At 40.2% G+C, this 21,302-nt stretch overlaps 2 protein-coding genes across 4 annotated transcripts in view; one reads left to right on the forward strand and one right to left on the reverse strand.

The window, feature by feature from the left end:
- The window catches only part of vps50 (VPS50 EARP/GARPII complex subunit), a 121,575-nt gene that overhangs the window by 79,623 nt on the left and 20,650 nt on the right, over nucleotides 1-21,302 (forward strand). Inside the window, exons 22-23 of one of the 2 annotated variants that reach the window (XM_085263433.1) lie at nucleotides 2,665-2,742; nucleotides 3,213-3,293. In XM_085263433.1, the coding sequence (XP_085119559.1) occupies nucleotides 2,665-2,742; nucleotides 3,213-3,293 (159 nt within the window). The remainder of the gene's footprint in view (nucleotides 1-2,664; nucleotides 2,743-3,212; nucleotides 3,294-21,302) is intronic. The other variant, XM_085263434.1, reaches the window with a different exon arrangement.
- LOC146549469 (uncharacterized) overlaps nucleotides 1-21,302 on the reverse strand; it is a 50,675-nt gene that overhangs the window by 16,127 nt on the left and 13,246 nt on the right. The window lies entirely within an intron of this gene.

Here is a 21,302-nt window from a genome sequence, read left to right on the forward strand (position 1 = left end):
GAAAATTGATGGAAGTCTGTGTTGCTTAACTCACTTTTGGAGACAGACTCAAGAGGCCACTCCAGGAACTGCATTTATTTTTGGCGCTTCCACGGTTGCCTCATTGACTGCTGTTTTCTGATTGTTCCGGATGCATCTGAATGTCTTTCCCAATAATGGCAAATTTAAAAAAAAAAAAAAAAAGCTCCATAAAAGATGAAACAGGGAAAAGCTGGGGGAAAAAAGTATAATCTTGTGAGTTAAGTAAACCTCATAAGTAATCAAGAATTTTTGTTTTTGCTCATTGTAATGCCGACTGCGTCTGCGGTCGCAGTGTAGATGTTCTGTTGTTGTGAAATTACCTTCATACTCATTTCCAAAGCTCCAGAATATAACTTCTTGACACAAATTGCTTAATATTACTTCTGCTGCATCAGTAGTAAGGCGCTTTATGGAGATTGCCTGCATTTATTATTTCTTTTTTTAAAATGTTTATTAGATGATATACAGTGAGATGTGAAATAACCACCGCTTCCATCTTTTCTCATTACTGTCTGTCTCACAGTAAAAATTCGAGCTGAACGATAGGATGCAGTCTGCGAGCCCGGTCCCTCCACTCAATCTAAAGGCTATTATGTCATTTATACTGTGCCTCACAAAGAAAGAAGAAAACAGCATTTGTGTCAGTATCACCCTCAGGGATGCAATAATGATGGCAACAAAATGACTTCTATCCCGTTGAGGTGGAAGAGATAACGGGGATGAAAGCTCCACGGGGGCCCCTCCAACTCGGATTATTGGCGTGCGTGCGTGTGTCAAGGAGAAATGAGGAAAGGTTGAGAGTTGATAAGTTGTCAGTGGGTCACTGTCACCGATGCAGAATATGTCAGCCTCTCAGTATCATTGCCTACCTTGTCTTTAAGCGTATATCATTTTTTTGTTGCTTAAGCCGGCTCCTTCAGCCATTTCTTTCTACCGTCTACATTCCCAAAAGCTTAATCTAATTTTTCTTCTTCATGCTTGTTACTCTCACCATCTTCCCGTGTCATTTTCACTCTCTGTTTGCATCACTCTGTAACTTTTACCACCACTATTTATCCACCGCATCCACTCTAGACCTCAAAGTGTCACTTCATGAACCCAGCCGTTTTCATTAATGGTCTCACTTGAAGAGCCACCGACAGCTAAATGCTAATGTCCCCATGAATCTTTAAAAAGCTCCTGGAAATTGCTAGTCACATACGCTGGCGTTTTGACCTATAGGCTCTGCTCTCCTTACACAGCTGGAATCAAGATGGGCCTGCTTGACTCCCCCACTTGAAGAGTAATGTGTGGCATTAATATTCAAAAGGGTAAATACACTCATTATCTGCGTGTGTTTGCCTTGTTAAGGCAAGCCGCGCTTTTGACGGTGTCACACATGCTAAAGATGTATTATGCGCCCTGCTCGCAGATTCTCCGTCGTCAATAGTAGCCGGGTTTTCTGCTCCAGGGGCTGTGACAGGCAGATTTGCTAACACAGTTTTGAGAAAAGTGATTAATGTTTGAAAATTGTAGAAAGCTGAACCTCAAGGGGGGGGGGGGAGGGAATCTTCGGTTTTAGCTCTGGGAAGACGCCGTGGAGGGCTATAGTACGAAAAGGGCAAAAAGAGGTGTGAATTGAAAGATGGAAGGCAAATGGAGACAATAGAATATTTTCATTTTGAGTAACGATGGCAGAAATGGTCGGGGGTAAAGGCTGCCTACTGAAATGAAAAAGGGGTTCACTCTCAACTCCTAGCTGCCACTCGTACTGGATGTTATTTATCTTGTGCAGCAGTACAGACTCTCACCTGTGGCCTACAATAAAACCAAACAACGCCCGACTGCACCAGAATCTTCAAAACTGAAGCCAAAAAAAAAACCTACATCCCAAAAACTGTCACTTCTACTTCCTCCTACCTAAACAATGGTCACTGAACAGCCTCTGCCAAACAGCATGTATCTCAAACCCACGCTGACATCGACAACTACTAGATGTGTGTTTTTCCTCCTGATGCCCTTCCATGTGTTTAAAAGTTTCTAAAAGCAATATGAACAACCTGAGAGCTTTTTAAAGTCTGTCACTGACTATCAAGGTCAGGGATGCCACACACATACAACCGGCTTTGATTTCAGTTGGGCCAAAAGCAGTGAAACTGCCCTTTCTGTCAATGTAAAGATTTTTAACTAGACATTTCATCCCATTTAATATGTGAAAAAGAAGTTCAGTTTCAACAAAACGTCTCATTGAGTTTTTATACAAGGCGGTCTGTGAACATTTGGTCTGTTGGTATTTGTAGCTTAAACAAAAAGCAAGAAGGACACACACAGCAGTGACACTTAATTCTAAGATGTTACTAAACTGAGAGAGATTAAAGGGGCATCGGGTTTTCACAATGCCACCTCTCTGCATGTTCAGCTGCTACACACTACAAACTGATGAGTCCCGGTTTACTAAGCTCCTGCTGGTCATAAATGGAAAACTTAAAAAGTTTGTGAACAGAAAAATTCCACTTACTACTTCATTTAATCGAATTATGTTTGTTTGCTTTCATATTTCTGTTTTTTTTTTTTTTCTAGTTGTGTTTTCTTCTTCCAGAGTCTTTAATTTGAAGCTTTTGCTTTTTGTTTTTCCTTTCTTGCTATCCGTTCGTCATCCGTAAGCCCGTCCCAAGCCCATCTTTGCAAGCTCACGGCAGCAGAGAGGCGGGCACCGCCAGGGTTGTGGGCCCTGCCTGCTTGGTAAGAGGCACAACCTGAAGTGTTCCGACTACTTCACGGTTGTGCTGCTTAGAGAATCCAGCATGCGTGGTGTGGTTGTTTTCCAGCCCTTAAGATGTGCGCGATTTGCTTTCACAGGCGACATCGAGCACATCTCGGAGTGATTTCAGAAGCATTTGCATTGAGGTTTCTTCGCTTTCACCCTCTCCGCTTCGTTTTTCTCTGAGCTCTGTCTGTCACCTTCTGTTGTCAGCGTGATTGTCTGATTGTTGATGTTGGTTCTTCCCAGCTGCTCCTCCCTCTTTAGGATTAGAGTTGGCTAGAAGCAGAAAGCGAAGTCTCTTTTGTCTCTGACTACGTGAGATGAGAGCAGATGTCCCGGTGTGAGCGTGATTTTTACACTCTGTTGAAGTGTGTGTTCTTATAGAGGGAAGATTTTTGTGCACATTTCAAACACTCATTCTGTGTGTGTGTCTGTGTCTATTCTACAGTATGAGTCATCAGGTCTGGGCCTTATCAGCAGCAGACTGAGAACCACACTGAACCGGATCCAGGAGAGCCTCATTGATATGGTAAGACTGCGTCTCGCTCTTCCTCTTTCACCTTCTCTTCGGTTCACTCTTTTACCAGCGTGCATTATCTCATTGTCTGTCTCATTTTCTGACACAAACACACCATCTCACGGCTCTGTCCTCCCATCCTTATGCACCTCTTTCCTCTTAATGTCGCTCCTCTCACTTTTTGGCCATCCATTCTGTCCGTACTGACCATGCTGTACGTGTGGTCTCATTGTTTAGAGAGCCCACAGCCGGTGTCACAACATGCATTATGGGTCATCATTATCTGGCCGGTGGTCACTCAGACTCGTGTACACCTCCCTCTGTTTAAATGGGCAGGCCAGGGTGGATATGTGTGTTATTCCATTAGGGCTCTCTAGCGCTGCTCCTCACTGTGATATTACATAGTGACAATTAGTGTGGTGCTGTCCACCTTTTGCCTGATAATGTGTCTTTCTGCAGTCTGTCTCTCCTGTTACATGATCATACAACTGTCATCTCTTGCTTCTGCCTTTTATTTGCATGCCTTTCGTGGCCTATTTTGCATTATCATAGCAAGAAACCCTACAATCCCGTGTGAGCGTGCATTTGGTGGTGGTGGAGAGAAGAAACTCCCTTTGCAGTGGACCAAATCTCCAGCAGGATGAGGCTTAGGGAAAGGCAACCATCTGCCTCAACTCATTAGCATTAGAGGAAAACTAAGAGGCAAAGACCGAAGAGAAACAACAAACTAAATAACTATAAACTCCCTTCAGGCTGGTAGGGACAGTAACCACAGATAAGGATCATGTTGCTCCTGAGGCACAGATACTGATGGAAAACACACAGAGAGCAAGGACGGAGAAGGAAAAAGCCCAAACTGCAGGAGAGAGAAAGACTGAACGCTAATGAAGTGCAATAGTCACATATGAATGTATGCAGAGCAAAGTAGAGGAGATGTGTTCAGTACTTCATGATATTTTGTCTAGCAGCCTAAACAGCAAAGCTAAAGGAAGGTTCTAGGTCACTTGAGCAAACCTTTACTGTAGGCCTCATCGTAAAGTTATACACCCAAGGTGTCTGCCAGCTAAACCCAAAGTGGGAACTTCTTCCACGGGAGTGGAGCCTGATCACTGACAGCTCTGCCTCCCACTGTGCTTTTGGAGTTACTCAAGTAACAACGAGTAAGCGTCATGTCAGGTGTGATGTAGCTACAGGCAGCTACTTGTTAGTAGGTGTTAGTAAGTGTGTATTTAGGTAAAGAAATACAGATTTCTTACCTTACCTGGTAATCTGTGTTTGTGAATAAGCTGAGGATACAACTTTCTGTTCTTTACCCTGCTTGGTTCACGTGTGTTGTCCTGACATGCCCATGGCGAAGGGCTTTTTAAACCTTATTGATTCGTTTAATCTGGTGCAATGTGTGACAGGTCCCACACATGAACATGGACACACGCTTGATCTTGTTTTATCTCATGGTTTTTCTGTTTTTAACATAGAGATTTGTGATGCTGTGTTTTCTGACCACAGTCCTGTGATGTTTGAAGTTCCTCTTGCCTGTGCCTCAGTTAAAACTCGCGCTGCTGCTCAGCGCTGTCGTGTTTTTAACTCCTCCACTGCTGAACACTTTTCAACAGTCTTTGACCAGATCTGTAAGATCCCGGATTTTTTATGCAGCCAGACTGAGGAACTGAGCTCATGGTTTTATTCTACCTGTCGGACTGCTTTGGACACTGTGGCTCCATTAAAATCCAGACTGCCTAAAACTAAATCTGAGCCCTGGCTGAACGACTTGACCCGAGCTGTCAGACGCGACTGCCGTCGAGCTGAGCGCAAGTGGAAAAAGGACAAACTACAAGTGTCATTCCAGATGCTGAAGGACTGTTGGCGTCGATATCAAAGAACTGTAAAAGATGCCAAAAGAAAACACTTATCTGACATTATTTGCCACAACCCACGTGTTTTATTTAATACTATTAACTCTGTTCTTAATGCACCATATACTGACTGTATTGAGCCCTCATCAGAAGCCTGTGAAAAATTTTTTACACTTTTTTATCGAGAAGGTCTCCTCCACAAGGGCTCAAATCTCTCCTCATGCTCACGACCTCTCAGTCTCTGTTTCCTGCTCTGCTGTCTTTGACAGGTTTGAGCCTGTGACTCTATCCTTTTTAAAGGAGACTGTTGGTCATCTTAAGCCTGCAGGGTCTCCAAATGATGCTGTCCCTCCTCGACTTTTAAAAGAGGTGTTACCTACAGTTGGTCCTTTGGTGCTTGAGCTGGTAAACCATAGTCTGATATCAGGTGTTGTCCCTAAAGATTTTAAACATGCAGTAGTCAAACCCCTGATTAAAAAACCTGCTCTTGATCCTATGGTTCTTGCAAATTACAGGCCTATCTCCAAACTACCTTTTCTTTCCAAAATTCTTGAAAAGGTAGTTTACAGCCAAATAATGGCCTTCCTGGAAAAGCAAAATGTTTTAGAGGTTTTCCAATCTGGTTTTAAACCCTTTCATAGCACTGAATCAGCCCTTTTAAAAGTTTTTAATGACATATTTTTAGCGACTGATGCTGGGGACTGTGTTGTTCTTGTGCTTTTAGATTTGACAGCTGCGTTTGATACCGTGGATCATGCCATTTTATTCTCTCGTTTGGAGCACTGGGTGGGCATTAGGGGCACAGCACTGGAGTGGTTCAGGTCCTACTTGACGGGGCGAACTTTTTGTGTCAGCCTTGGTGACTATGCATCGTCCTCCGCTCCCCTCTTGTGTGGTGTCCCACAGGGCTCAGTTCTAGGCCCCCTCCTCTTCTCTTTATATCTGCTTCCTCTTGGTTCTGTACTGAGAAAGCACGGCATTGCTTTCCACTTTTATGCTGATGACTGTCAGATCTATGTCCCTCTAAAGAAAAAAGGCAGATACCTTACACAGCCATTACTTCAGTGTCTCGATGACATTAAGGCTTGGATGTCTGTTAACTTTTTAAAATTCAATGATAAAAAGACAGAGGTGATGGTTTTTGGCAGCCCCACTGAGACCCCCAATGTGTATGTAGATTCCCTGGCACAGTATGTTAAGCCAACTGTCACAAACCTGGGGGTCAAAGTGGACTGTGATCTAAAGTTTGATAATCAAATTAAGGCCGTGGTAAAATCTAGCTTCTTTCACCTCAGGCAGCTGGCAAAAATAAAGCCAATTCTTTCACGGCAGCACTTTGAGACAGTGATCCACGCCTTTGTTAGCACTCGGCTGGATTACTGTAATGCACTTTATATAGGGGTCAGTGCATTATATATTAGTCATCTACAGAGGGTGCAAAATGCCGCAGCTCGTCTTTTAACTGGCACTCGAAAGTTTGAGCACATTTCCCCTGTTTTAGCTTCACTTCACTGGCTGCCCATTTCTTTTAGGATTCATTTTAAAATTCTTTTATTTACTTTTAAAGCTCTCCATGGCCTAGCTCCATCTTATCTCTCTGAGCTGCTACAGCCTTATACACCCACCCGCTCTCTCAGGTCAGCTGATCAGCTGCTCCTGAAGATACCCAGGACTGGGCGTAAACTTAGAGGAGATCGTGCTTTTGCTGTAGCAGCTCCCAAACGGTGGAACGAGCTTCCTTTAGAGATTAGACAGGCCACTTCTTTATCTGTTTTTAAGTCACTCTTGAAAACCCACCTCTTTACCTTGGCCTTTGACACCACGTGAGATGTTGGTTTTTTATTTTTATTTTAGTTGTTTTTAGGTGATTCGATGCTGTTTTATCTTGTTTTTGCTTTAACATAGGGCTGTTTTAATTTTATGTCTTATGTGTTTTATTTATTTAATTTGCTGTTTTTTGTTATTCTATTGTTTTAACTTATTTTCTGTACAGCACTTTGTTCCTGTGCTGGGTATTTTAAAGTGCTTTATAAATAAAATTGGATTGGATTGGATTGGATTGGTTTCCGTTTGCAGTCTGCTTCTAGTACAAGTGCTATAAATCATTTGCTTTGGAGAAAGCTTTCGTTGCATGCTGGTAAATGGGGAAAGCAACGGCTGTCGTGTCAGGATTTTGTTTTGAAAAATAACTTTAAATCTTTCCACCTTTGTGAACTGTGGTTGTTGCACCGAAACAGGAAGGTTTGGACTGAATATACATCGAAAGCCCAAGAATATTGGCACTTTTCTCTTTTTCACTTTCCTCTTCTTTTTTTCTCTTCCCTCAACAGTTAGCAGCACATTATTGCTTTGTTTTACAAAACCCCATAATGGCAATTTTCTTGCTACTTGCTTGTAGTCTCTATAGCTTCACAGTTTGGAGGTGGTCTGACGAGAAGAAGAAAACAAAAAGCAATAAACAGAGTTATGAATCATGAAGGCGGAGGAAAGAATAAAGATCTAAACTTTAAATGTTGTATGCTGCTGCATGTTTTCTCCCTTCAGGGGGCCCAATAGTGACTATTTACACCTGAGTACTTTTCTGAGTAAACTGTGAGCTGTTTTCCAATATCAGACAGGCTTGCGGGTGATGTGTTCACTTTTTCAGCTGATCAAATGGACGCAGATAAACAGACAAACTGAAAGCAGAGAGATAAAGAGAACAAAAAGAACTGAGTCGAATTGCACTGAGGCATTTCTGTTTCTGTGAGCCCACGAGTCCTCTCAGAAGACAGAAGCGTGCTAACCCGAAAGCACACGGATGCGCATTCATATTTCAAATAAGCAAAATCATATCACTTTGCCCCCTGATTAAGAGCCATTTCCAACCACCTTGGAGGAGCGATGCAGTCTGGCTTTGTAACTTCCCATCCTTTCTCCAGTGTAGTGGCAAATGCTTTCAGCCCATCTTGTCTCATGCAAAGCTATTTTAGCTCATCTTAATAAATCATCTAATGTTGGGAAAATGCCCTATATTCCAAACTAACACAGCACTCCCTATTTTGTCTCTTTTTTTCGTCCTTGTCTTGCTCTCCTTTTACTCTTCTGTGTTTTACATCATGACCTACTCACATAAATCTCGCAGAAGCTTGTTCTCTTAGATGAGGCGGACTATAAATCCTTCTCTATCTTGTTTTTTAAAGATTGGTAACCTAACCGCACAGTGAACATGCTGATGTATTTCTACAGAGTACAGAAACTATTCTACCTGCATACAGATACATAAACTGACACACTCCAGAGATCGTGACAGGGAAGACCTCATTTGTAAACACATTATAAAGTTAATTGCACACTGCATGTCAATTGAGCTGCTGAATCCTTGCGGTTTTGTTCACCTGATTTGCCATCGCAACTGTCTGATTCCAAAACCAATGTGCTCGTAATGACACAGAGTCCCATATGAGCACCAGCGAGATTCCATCTCATCTGGTCTCAGGTACAGCGTGCCTTCGGTTTAAATTAGGACTCCACTGGGAAAGTAAAAGATCACCTCTTAGTTTATGTTCCATTTCTCTACCTCTCATATTCTTGATTACCTCTCTGAAACCCTGTCGGGTAGCTTGGCTCTGACACTGACACTCACTGTGGACTTTCACTATTTTGTTTAAAGTGTTTGAAAGGTTGGGCGGCTAGGGAGCATGAGTGGGAGGGATGTGTTGCTGTATTACACAAAACAGTTGTTACATAATGTTTAATCACACACACGGTCTATTTCATTGAAATGGAATTGGATGCTGTGTAGAATTATCATCTGTTTAAAATTCTCACTTGCAAAAATTCACCTCCTTTGGTGATACTGCTTGGGGCAGGTTAGACGACTTTGCCACATCAGAATAATGTCATGAACCCCATCAGTAGCCATATTATCGCTGCCAGAAGGTTCAGCTGTGACAGCTGTTGACAGCCGTTGCTGCAGGCAACGTTGTGAGGAGAGCTGACGAAGGCTTGCCTTTTGCAACGAAATGATGGGAAAGCCACCTCCGGGTTGACTAACCTTTTACTTATCTCCCTACGCAAACCAACAGTACTTCATCTTTCAATCAGTCCGCTGGTTTATCGCACTTATTTGTGCAACTGTTTCGCCGTCACGTCTTTCAATTTTTATCATTCCATCTCATCTGTTTGTCCTGTCACCTCCTTCTCTTTAGCAGCTGTGCACCAGAGATTACATGCCTCTCAGCTCTCAGCACAAACAACTGCTTGTTGTCCTGCAGTTTATTGGTGCTTCTGAGTGAGTATACACTGCTCACATCGATCCAGGGATGAAGAAAAGATCATACAGCTCGAAAATTATTTCCCTTTTTTCCCCGTTCGATTTCTACCATCTACCCTCAGTCGTGATACATTGATTAGATATGTCTTTGCGCGCCCATAAGCTTGATCATGGGGTTTTCGTCTTTCGAGTACAGTGGGACGATGGCTTTTTTGGGCTTGGCACTGAAACTACAATGAGAAGTCGGGTCATTTCTGTGTTGGCACCACGAATCTGACATTAGCTTGCTTGTAGAAATGTACCTAAAAAAGCTGCACTGACTAGCACCTGCTTGTTATTTTCAGCCAATATTAGCCAATATTTTCAGATCTCTCCATATCAAACATATATAGCAGCTGATAAATTTAACTTTAAAAAAATAAAAGGAGAGTGAAAAAGACCCTTTAACAAAATTATAAGTGTTGGTGTTGCATAATTTGTCCACCAGAGAGCACTCTGGAGCCTCCCTGTTAGCATGTGGACTACGTCAAACACAACAGTCAGCTGATCCGTACAGAATAAATAACAACAGATAAAACATGTTTGGGAGATCTGTTTATACTTCCTGTGTCTGGAAGAACTAAAAGTATCGGCCTATGTATCGGAATATCGATGTTTTGGGTCACCAAATATCGGTATCAGTATCAGTCTTAAGACACAAAACGAGAAAACATTCAGAACTTCAACAAGCAAATGATCACGTCTACAGATTTATAGTACTACTGTCACAAAGGTGTTTATACAGCACTGAATGCTTTCCACTCACTTCTCAGACTTCATATGTGTCTCCCAGCATCACAGTGATAACCCCTAAGCTCGTGTTGTTTTTGTGGTTTTTTATACTGGCTTGGCACAGTCAACACTTGCAAGTTTTTTCATGAAAAGCACATGCACACACACACACACACACACACACACACACACACACACACACACACACACAAACAAACGACATTTCTTTTTCACCCATACACACACAGAGACTGCACGCTGAACGCACTCATTAGTTGTGCGTCGCTCACGAGGGCATGTCATTGTCCGTGCTGGCCTCTCTGTCGCAGCCTGCTGTCTCGCACTGTTAATGATGCAACAATCCAAGGGGGAGTGCCATGTGACAAAGATTATAGATCACTATTAAGCACCATGGTGTTCCTGTTTATACTGTAGCTGTCAAGATATTGCAAGAATTGATGTTTTCTTGGAGTTTTAGTTGAACATGCGCACACACACAAACACACACACTTTATTGATAGGCCCAGCTGCAGGTCATGCTCCTCCGCTGCAATGAGGAGACAGTATATCCCCCCGGATACAGTAACACAGATTCCTGTCTAAAACGTCTCGTCAGCTTCTGCCAAAGCGTCATCACATCTCCCACTGTGACGCACAACTCGATAAACAAAATTATGCACTTCGGTTGAAATCTTTTGATTTATATGCTGCATTATCTTTACTCCCAACACCAAGCGCCGCGCATTTTATTTTGGTTTCAGTCGAACTATTAGGATTTTCCTTATTTTTTTTTGTCATATGTGTTATTAGGATAGTGGATGCTCATATTAAATATGGCCAAAGTTTCAAATGATGAGATTAGCATATGTACAAGTAATCCCTGTGAGCTCAAGGGTCGGGTTTCAGACTGCTCAGAAACCTCATTTTCAGTCAGGTTTTACTAGCCTTGACTCTTTGTATGATAACAGTGAGCAGATATATGTAATAACGTCAAATTCCTACCCACTGCTTTTCAAACCTTTCATTTGCGAGGGGCAGCCAATCAAAGCAAAGCTGGTTCAAAGAGAGGGTAGGCTCAACAGGAGGAGAACTAATTGTTTCAGTCAATAGATAACTAAGACCCAGTATAGACAAATGAGGCTTATTACAAGTCATAAATCACATAAAGCTACTGTAATAGAGTTGAAGAGTGTGGACCTGGAAATAGGCATAATATTCATGTCTAGTTTTCTAAGCCAAAGCGCGTCAAGCAAAAGCCTTTTCTTCCTGTAAGATGGTTGTTTTGCCATCCCAAAGAAGGTGAAGAGACCAGCAGCTGTGGGAAAAGAAGTTCTCAAAGATGGGCTTGGAGAGGGTGGGCGGTGTCACACAAAATAAATTAAAGCCCTAATTCCATTTGACATTCATCTAATGAGAACCAAATTTCTAGTATTAGAGTGACAAAGAGGTGCAATAGGATCCACTTGACAGTAATTGCCTGGTAGACAGTCCGTTCCACTTGGCCATAAATCTCTATGGAATGGATTGGAGAGGAGTGAGCAGTCAATCACGATAGATTGAGACACTTGAACTGAGAGATCACTTTTCCACTCCCAGCGTGACGCTTCTTCCACGACAAGTGTTATTACATATTTACAAAGTTGTCAGAGTGTGCTGTACCATTCGGTTTATTATTTTTTTCCCCAGGGGAATATTATTTAAAAGTTTAAGTTTGTCTTTTTTACCAGTTAGCTTTGATCAGCTGAACGGCTGGGAAGCTAAACTTGCCAAACCTGCTGTTTGTTTCAAAAACCCAAAGGCAAGACTGTCCAGTCCAGGGTTGTGTGGGGACTGGATACTATCCAAGCTGTCACACGCTCTCGCCAGTCCATGACAGAGTAAACGCAAACAGGCAGACAAGCACACACCCTACAGCCAATTTAGGAAGTTGAACTAACATGCATGTCTTCAGACTCTGGGAGAAAACCGGAGTAACTGGAGTGATCTCCTGCACAGGAAGTCCACGCAAACTCCACACAGAAAAGCCCCAGCTGAGTGGACGATTCCAACCCAGGATTTTCTTGCTGTGAGATGACAGTGTTGACCATTCAAGTGTGAAGATATTGTAGGGACGTGTAACAGGGACGTAAATGTTTGGGGGTTTTATATTTGTTTTTCTTCAGTGAGAAGGTCGTCTTCTCAGACGTCTGCAGCTGTGGACACACAGCGCCTCCAATACCCACCGCAAAATTAGCTCAGACTGCTAACCAAAATTATGCTACTTAATAAATCACCCAATGGACATGCAGGGAAACCTAATAATCAAATAGATTATCCACCAGAGGTGGGCCGTGATCCAGAATACCAGAGAATTTGTTGAGCCATGTGAAATCCTTTGCCTGCAGTGCTGGCTGTGGCTGTTTAGAAGAAACAAGGAAGCCAGCAGCTATTGTTTGTTTCTGTGCTGCACAATTGCAGTAGGGTTGCTTGGAAACTGAAGCACTCGGGTGATTTTGCGTTCAATAGTAAGGGTGCTATGTTAAGTTGGAATTGCAAATATGAGATAAGAGGAGGCTGGCAAAATGTTTCCCCTGGCAGAACGCAGTATTTTTCAGAGAAGAACAGTTCATCCTGATCGATAGAAGGCTTTAGTGGCACTTGACCCTGAAAGACGTTTTAGAAATAGCGTAATATATCCCATGGGGATATCATAAGACAGCAGAATCTCACACTCACAAGCATATGTCGATACAATTGTCTGTCATCATTAAGGCTTGTATTCAGCTGGTTAAATATCTTAGCCCTCTCATCTTTGATCTGTAAGTGGAAAAACACCAGGGATCGACAGCCTTCCAGCTTCTCCCGCATCCCTGATTTTCTGTATTAGTCAAAACTTTGCTTCTTATCTGATTTGAATTCCCTCCCCGGATATTCAGTTTTAGAAGCTGTCTCGTCATTGCTCAGTTTCATTGCACAACGGCGCCTGGCTTTGATGCTTGATGTCTTCATATTTAATGATGCTGTTGGTCCACATGGGGAAACAATTAGGATGTCAATGCCTCGCAGGCAGAAACAAAACTTGTTTTGCCGTTTGTCTCTGCAGAGAATACTCCGGTCCTCGAGGACGGTGGACATTTAGGCAAGCTGCTCTTTCTCAACTACTGGATGTTAGCAAAGTTCACATTATCATCATCATAACTGACATTTACATTGGTTTCAGCAATGGGAGAATTTTCTGTCTTTTTTGTACTTTTGCAAGAAAAACTACGGTAAAAAAACATTTGCAATTACTTGGATTTTAATGTCAGTACAGAATTTAAACTTCATGCATATTTATTTATTATTTACAAAGAACATATTGAATGCTGTGGAGTTTGTTTGTTTTTCTTTTTTTTTGAAAAATTATACTAATTTTGAAGTCTATCTGAAGAAGAGATATATTACACAGTACCAAGGCACAATAATAAATAAAACTGGATTCTGCAGTATTGCACTGTTGATTATTTTCATGTGTTTATACAGCCCAGCACCTGCTCTGCTCTTTTGGTGTGCATGAGAACTCTGGAGACAAACGGCTGCTTATTGTAGGAGTTCAGTTCAAATTGTAAGATGGTCTTGCTTTCAGAACGGAAAGTGGAGCTCTCATTGTTCTTCCAGGGAAAGTAGTAAAAGTCCTGAATTTCTTCCATCTGTGTTGTTGTGAAATGATGAATACTCAGGTCTCCAGTTTTGTGCATCTTAGTCTTCAGTAATAGGAAAGTGAAGATGAAAACAAGCTATTGGAAGGCCTCAATTTTGGGTTTGGGAAATTGTATTGTGCCTGTACCAAATTGATGTTTTAGTTAAAAAAAAAAACTTTAGTTAATAAGAATCATATCAACGTCTCATAAGTCGAAGGTTTGGTTTACTTAGTGCGTTTGCCTGTTACTTTGTTAAGGAATTATCCAGGGCAAACTAACAAAAGAACAAAACTGTCTGTCAGAGGGAAGTTTTTTCTTTTCCTCATCGTTTAGTGTAAGAGGTTTTAAAATGCTTTGTTAACTCAAGGCCACTTCAAAGTGCCAGACAGATAATTAAAACACGGTGAGCTCACAAAGAAAGGAATTGTTCTCTCGCTCCACTTTTGGCCCCATTATGCTGCATGAGATTATACTAAGAATTTAGACACTTACGTAGATATTTCTTTTTTCTTTAATACTGAAGAATTCAAATTCTTGTTCACGTCCCACTGGTGAACTTTAATCATTTTTATCTTTAATCATCACTCAGTAAACTGTATAAAGTGTTGCACTGGGCTAGAGATAATGAAAGGTCTTATAACTTAATTATTGCCGATTATTAATTATACTTTCATAAAGCATTTAATGACATTATTAGAAGTTAAAACTAAAACTAATACAGTAAGTACATTTTGTTTTCACATAAGAATTTAAATGTCAGTTATTAATAAGAGCTGCAACTATTCACGGCCACATTGTTGTCCTCATAAGTTAATAATAGAGAGGTGATATATGAAATTATAGAATGCTGAAAGATGACTGAAAGGTTATTCTTGTTGCATGAGCAGTCTAAGTTACACTCATCTTACTGTAATACACAAAATCTGTCTGTGCGTTTGTTTCTTTGTCTGCCAACTCCTCCTAAACGTTCAGCAGTTGAGCAACCAAACTTGGCACACGGGTACGTCTTCGGTCACTGATGGACTGTATCTACGTCAAATATTATGCCTAGCAACCACAAATCAACAGGCTAAAATGACCTTTTTTCTTTTTACATTTATGCACCTATAACACCTTATAAAAGCACTATGTAATATTTATTTCATGACAATTGCATCTAAAAAAAGTGAAGTTATGCATCATATATTATGGCAGATTTCCTGGAAACCACCTTGCAACAGTATAAAAAGGCCTTTTTTGCCTTTATGCACTTATATTCCCTTATGAAAGCATCCCATAATTTTAATCTCATGACAGTAATGTCTCATTTATATTTACTAAAACTGAATTATACATGTTGCGCAGCAACAGCCTAGCAATAAACTAAAATAACTAGTATTTTCAGACCTACATACCTTTAGAAAAGCATTGCATCATTTTATTTTTATGGCCAATAGCATGACCAGGTCAAATAATACTGTAGCATCCCAGTATGTACTATTTAATTTAAGTTGGCACTTGTACCAAGGATGGACTAGGTTAAATATATATATATATATATATATATATATATATATATATATATATATATATATATATATATTTGCAGATATAATTGTCAAACTCAGATTTTAATTTAGATTTCAAAAATGGCCTTGAGCATTGAGCATATGTCATTCTGCACAGTGATGCTCGTCTGAGTGACAAGATCTCATATTACGGTTACCTGAGACTATTTAGGCAACATTGCAGAGGTGCAGGTAAGACTGTGACATGTTGGCGATTGTATTAGTGAACATCTATCTAACTGATCTCAGAATCTTATTTTTGTTCGATTTATGTCAACTGTTCCTCGTTCTTTCTTTGTTCTTGGTTTAGTTAAAGTTAAACTAGGCCACATTTCCTTCAGGTGCAAGTCCAAGGGAGTTCTTAATTATTTTGTTATCAACAAAGACCTCCTGCTACAGTTGTCCTGATTAAAATAATTTGAATAATTGCTTAGATTGCCCAAACTGTTAGATGAAAATATTCAGGGCTCATTACTCAAACAGCCTGTTCATGTACAGTAGATTAATTTAATTGAGCTGAGGAATGTGCATTGAATATCTCTTTCTAAAAATTAATTAGAGGACAGTTTTGACAAAATTCCAGCTCCCTTTTCGGCTCTTTATGGTAATAAAAAACTCTGCATTTTGCAGTAGCGATCGCTAGTGGGCGTGAGCGGAGTGCTTAATGCCGCTTTCACCAGTGTTAAAAGGTCCTGTATGCTTGTTGGTTTACTTTATTAAGAAATCTGTGCCTATTACACGCTGTGATTTTTGCAAATATGGTTATATAAACATTTTTTCTTTTATTTGGAAAACATTTCACTGTTTCTCACATAAACTCACCAATAAATTATCTGACAGGCGATAGCTGTTTCAAATCTTGCGTTTTAATGTTTGATGGTGGTTTGCATGCTGACGACAGATCGTTCCTTTGGTAAGTCACAATACAGTGCTTGTGAGCAATGCTGTAAGATGAGTCATATAAGCCCGGATCTCTACAGCTGCCTGATATGTAGGCAGCCTAATAGTAGATGTCAGGACTGGCTCTAGCCTGCTGTGTTAGGGTGGGCAGCTAGAAATAATAAGTGAGCAACTTGAGCGAGACAAAAACCCGAAGTTAGAGCAGCTGACAAGTATCCCACGGGTTGGTGGTTTCAGTCCCAGTTCAAATGATGGCGTCTTCTCTCTCTGAGATGTGAAAAATAAGCACAGTACATAAAGTCTTGACTAAACTAATCTTTAAAACACTAATTTGTTCCAAGCAGCATGTAGCAGCTGTAAGATGGTTTTCTCACAGGCTGAAGAACATCAGTCCCTGCATGAATCCAGACATTTATCCTCTGAAAGAGAAGCACAGATTATTTTGGAGTTTGGAAAGAGGCAGACTGCAAAAAGGACACAGTATAACATTTTAACGTCATAACACACATCAGATTGAAACGCTAATGCATGCTCGCGGGTTCTTTCTCAGCGTCCTGCAGCTATTTAGAAAAATTACATATAAGGGAAAATCTCAGACGCATTTAACAAAATGAGCATTTTTAGTGAATGTGAAACACGTTAGCTTAGCCAGAGCATCACGACACGTGTAACCAGCACAAAAGCTGCTACAACGGGTAAACAGGAACTCTAAAATGAAACACAAATACTGATTTGAATACGTTAGAGTTTGATATCTATTAAAAGATGCCATTTATTTATTTTTAGTAGTTTAATGTGTGTGCGCTTTATTTGCTGCCTTGACTTGAGGGACAGCTGTCTGCTTCCTCTGAATGTTATTTATATGTAAATCAGATCACGTTAAGAGGGCAGTGTGAGACTTGAGTATGCAAGCTGTAAGGTGCCCACACAGTCATAAGTTTATATGCCTCTTTTAGCACTGACTGACGAAAACCCATTTTTTTCCTCTAAAGTCTGATTTGGTGGGCAAGACGCCCGTTCTGATGGGCTCAGCCCACCCCTGCCATAGCTATTGTACAGCTGGGCTGTGTAGATGGAGGGCTAACAGTGATCACTGTGACAAAATGGTCTAGACTTGCAGTGGAAATAACTTTCCATGCAGCGTTTGTCTTTCATTGTTTGCCAGCACTTACTGCTCTGATTAATGGTATACTTGCCTGTTGTGTTCCAGTTTCCCAGGTTAAACAGTCAGAGCTCGACGATCATTTACATTAGCACACTCAGATAAATGTCTTCACGCTGAAAAACGAAAACAAGCACATTTTCTTACCGAACTGATGTCAGCTGTATAGAAAGAACGCTGCCTCGGGAAATGCAAAAATGTCCTCTGTAAAGTTGTGTGCTTTGTGAAGATCTTCTTCTCAGTGAACAGTGTGTACTCAGCCTTTGGCTCTGACTTTGAGACTGCTGTGACAACTGCAGTAAATGCAATTTCAGGCTTTCACAGCAGAGCTGTTTCACCATGCTTGGATCCTCACAACACTTTCTTTTTTCTCCACAGAGAGATAAATTCAGATGGTTTTTATAATTAACTTAATGCAACCAGCAAGTACGCGATTCGTTTTTATTTTGATTTGTCCAATCTTTTCTTTTCTTTTCTCATAGAGGAGGAGAAGAACAATAAATTGACTCTGTATTGTTTATTATATTGAAGAAAACCTCATCTTGTAGCTCTTCGTCTTTTTCAATTTAATGTTACTGCAGATAACATGAACAAAAAAATATTTTGGTAATCAGTGGATCTAAATAAATTTTTTTTTATTAGTCATTTAGTAAAATGTACAAAAAAAGAGTGAAAATATTTCAATTACTTCCTCCAAAAGTCCTTTTTAATCTTATTTATTTATATATTTATTATTCTTTTTTACACTGGCATCTATCTAATGCAATCTAATACTCAAAATCATCAGCCATGTTCCAAATATGTTTATTTGTTTTGATTTTAAATTCTTTCTAAAATATTGTTATGATTAATTGGATATTATTCAACATTTTTCTGATCATTTGGGGGATTTGGATGCAGTAGTTACAGGAGTACATGCTCAAATTTTACTTTATAAATGTTGTTCTAGTGCATCCTTAGGTGGTTGCCAGGCAACATCATAGTGTATTTATAATAGTGGATATAAATAAAGCATTACACATGAAATGGAAATGATGGGAAGCTTTTATAAGGTGTTTTTCTTAATTAATTTTTTTCATACCTGCCACTGGGCTAAAATGATCCCTTCTTATGTATATGTATCATAATATGTGATGTAGATAAGAACTTTTAAGGGCCTTGGATGCACCTGTGTGCCACTAGGTCTTGCTGTATTATAGTAAGACTGAGATAAAAATGTAACCTTTTTTCCAAAATTGCATAATTTATCAATTTTTTTTAGCATTTTAAACATTAAAATGCTATTAAAACCCAAAGTCCAGTAAAGTCATTGTGTTTATTTAGACTGTTTACTAACTAGATAGACTACTTATTTGGTTTTCTTATTTTTTCCCCAATGACACATTTTTTAGGTTGTCGTAGTTGCTGATTTTTAATTAAAGTAATATTTCCATTGCAAATACTGGTCTTTATGATTAGTATGCCAGAAAATGCCATTCACCATTATAGTAAATGGTGAAAATAATCAAAACTTATTTCTATATTGATGATAATCAACCAATGATCCACCAGCCAAATCAGGCCCACCATCCCATGTTGGCTTATTTATTAAATCTCTAAAAAGAATTGATTGAAGGGTATCCAGATATAATTTTTGTTAGAACACTTTCAAAGCGTTAGTAATTTAGATGCATAATTAGCTGCTAAATGCAGAAAAATATAATATTTATCAGCCACATGTGCATAGTTGTTTCCTTGTCCCAAGTTAATGTAGTTAATAGGTTGAGGTGAGTAATGGAATTTGTACTACTTATTGATTTTGGGTAAATATTGTTTTTAACGGGCTCCTGGCCTGGCGTCATTTTGCAAAAGTGGCCCCCAGGCAGAGCAGAGTACTCCTGGTCTACATCATCTACACTCTGAACTTCATTATGAAAATGCAGTTTCACTATTTGTCTCAGTGGGACATCAGAGAACTATCTAAACTCCTCCTAAATGCCTTCAGCAGCTGCAGGATATGAATCAAATGAAGTATGACCTCTTCACTATAAGTCACGCTATATGGAAAGATCCAGCTAAGCGCCCTCCATCCTTCAGCCCCTCGTATGACGTTGAAAAATCTATCACTGACTCTTAATTTGTCCAATATGGCATTCTTTCTCTCATACTTGGCAATGCAGCAGGCACATGGTGTTACTTTGCTTTTATCTGTCTGTCTGTCATTTTGAGTGCCATCATAAAAGTGAAGGGATCATTGTTTTTGTGGTTTTTATCTCCGAGCGTATCAAATAAAATGCAAGTTACACAACAGCTGATTACAGTAGGTCCGTAATGATGACTGAAGGGTTGATGTCTTCATATCTTTAAGTTGTATTTTTATCTGTTTTCTGATAAATGCAGCAGCTGCTAACATCCTCACGTATTACTGTGTCTGAGTCGTAGCTCTGTGACAGAGCGGTTCAGTACGACAAGGAGCTTCCTGTTGTCTGGAAACATGGCAGATGCCTTTTGATTATATGCATCTGTTTGTATCCATTACATTGTCACGCTAAATGATTTCCTAAGCATCAGACATAATTTGCATGTTTATCCCTAACAATGGATTGAAATATTCAAGGCTACCAAAGGGCAATAACACTGGGATATCATGTTTCTTGCTCTTACACACAATCAAATGCTGCTGCTATTGTAAACATTAGGGGTGCAACGATACACAAAATTCACGGTTCGGTTCGGTTCGATACTTTGGTGTCACGGTTCGATATTTTTTTCGATACAAAAAAATGTTCATGCCTTTTTAATTTGTCATTTATTAAAATTATAAATATATATTTTAACTCAAAAGTACAGTTTTTAAATTTAACCCTAACCCTTGTGCGTGTTTTTTATTTTGACAGCGAATACGCACCTGCGGACCACTTATATGCAGCCCTGGTTATTTAGCTCGTCATATTGCAGCCACAGAAATTCTTTTGTCCATGAAACCATAAAGCTGCACTTTCTTTTTGCCTTATAGTCTGATTTGTCATAACTTCTCCGTTTTGTGGTAAGCTTTTCTTTGGCTGTCACTTCTTCACCCTGACCTGTCTTATTTGGCTCAGCAGAACTGAAATATAAATCCTGCTGCTTTTACACACGTACTCACATAAGCTCAGCGATTCTCTGCGCGATCAACCTCTCACATGTTTAAGCTGCGGGAGATTTCACTTGTCATGTTTGCATAGTAAGCTAACGATTAATAAGACGATGTCAGAGGAATTGGTGCGCAAATTATCATCACTCACAGATCAGTACTGTCGCTCTCTATACACAGTTCGCGTGATTGCAAAGTGAAAGCAAAAAACAAGCGCAAATTCAAACGCGATTTCAATATGTCACATATTGACAGTGGCTCACCGATGCCAATGACATAATTACCCAGCTACATTTCCGAAAGAATGCAAAAGCATTGACATATATTTTTCCTTCCTACAATAGCCCGACGGGCAGGGCAGAGATAGATTTTGGTACCCCGACTGAAAAAATCGCTAGCCCCGGGACGTCGGGCTAGCGATATTGCGAGCCCTGTATCTGATCGAGGAATCACTCATCTTTGGAAAAGAGAGTTTATTACAGAGAAATGTCTCTTTCCAAAATAAAAGCTATACTATCCGCTTCTTCTGGGCTATATTCTCAGCAGCATAAGGAGAATCACGTGCTAACAGCTGTCTAAATGACTCGGCTAAAGTTAGTAGCATGCTTGCTTTTTTTTTTCTGCTTCCACTTGTCTTTGCACTAGGATGATGTCAGCGTAAATGTGCAGTCATATTCGTCGTGTTCCCACTAGTGCTTTCAGGTTAATCTCGTTGAAATGACCTTAACGCCACAACACGGCAAATCTCCGTTAACGAGCTAC

The sequence above is a fragment of the Mchenga conophoros genome, linkage group LG22 (genome assembly GCF_057382185.1).
Source record: "Mchenga conophoros isolate Kocher_MC1m ecotype Shallow Benthic linkage group LG22, M_conophoros_male_GT1.1, whole genome shotgun sequence".
Lineage (NCBI taxonomy): Eukaryota > Metazoa > Chordata > Actinopteri > Cichliformes > Cichlidae > Mchenga > Mchenga conophoros.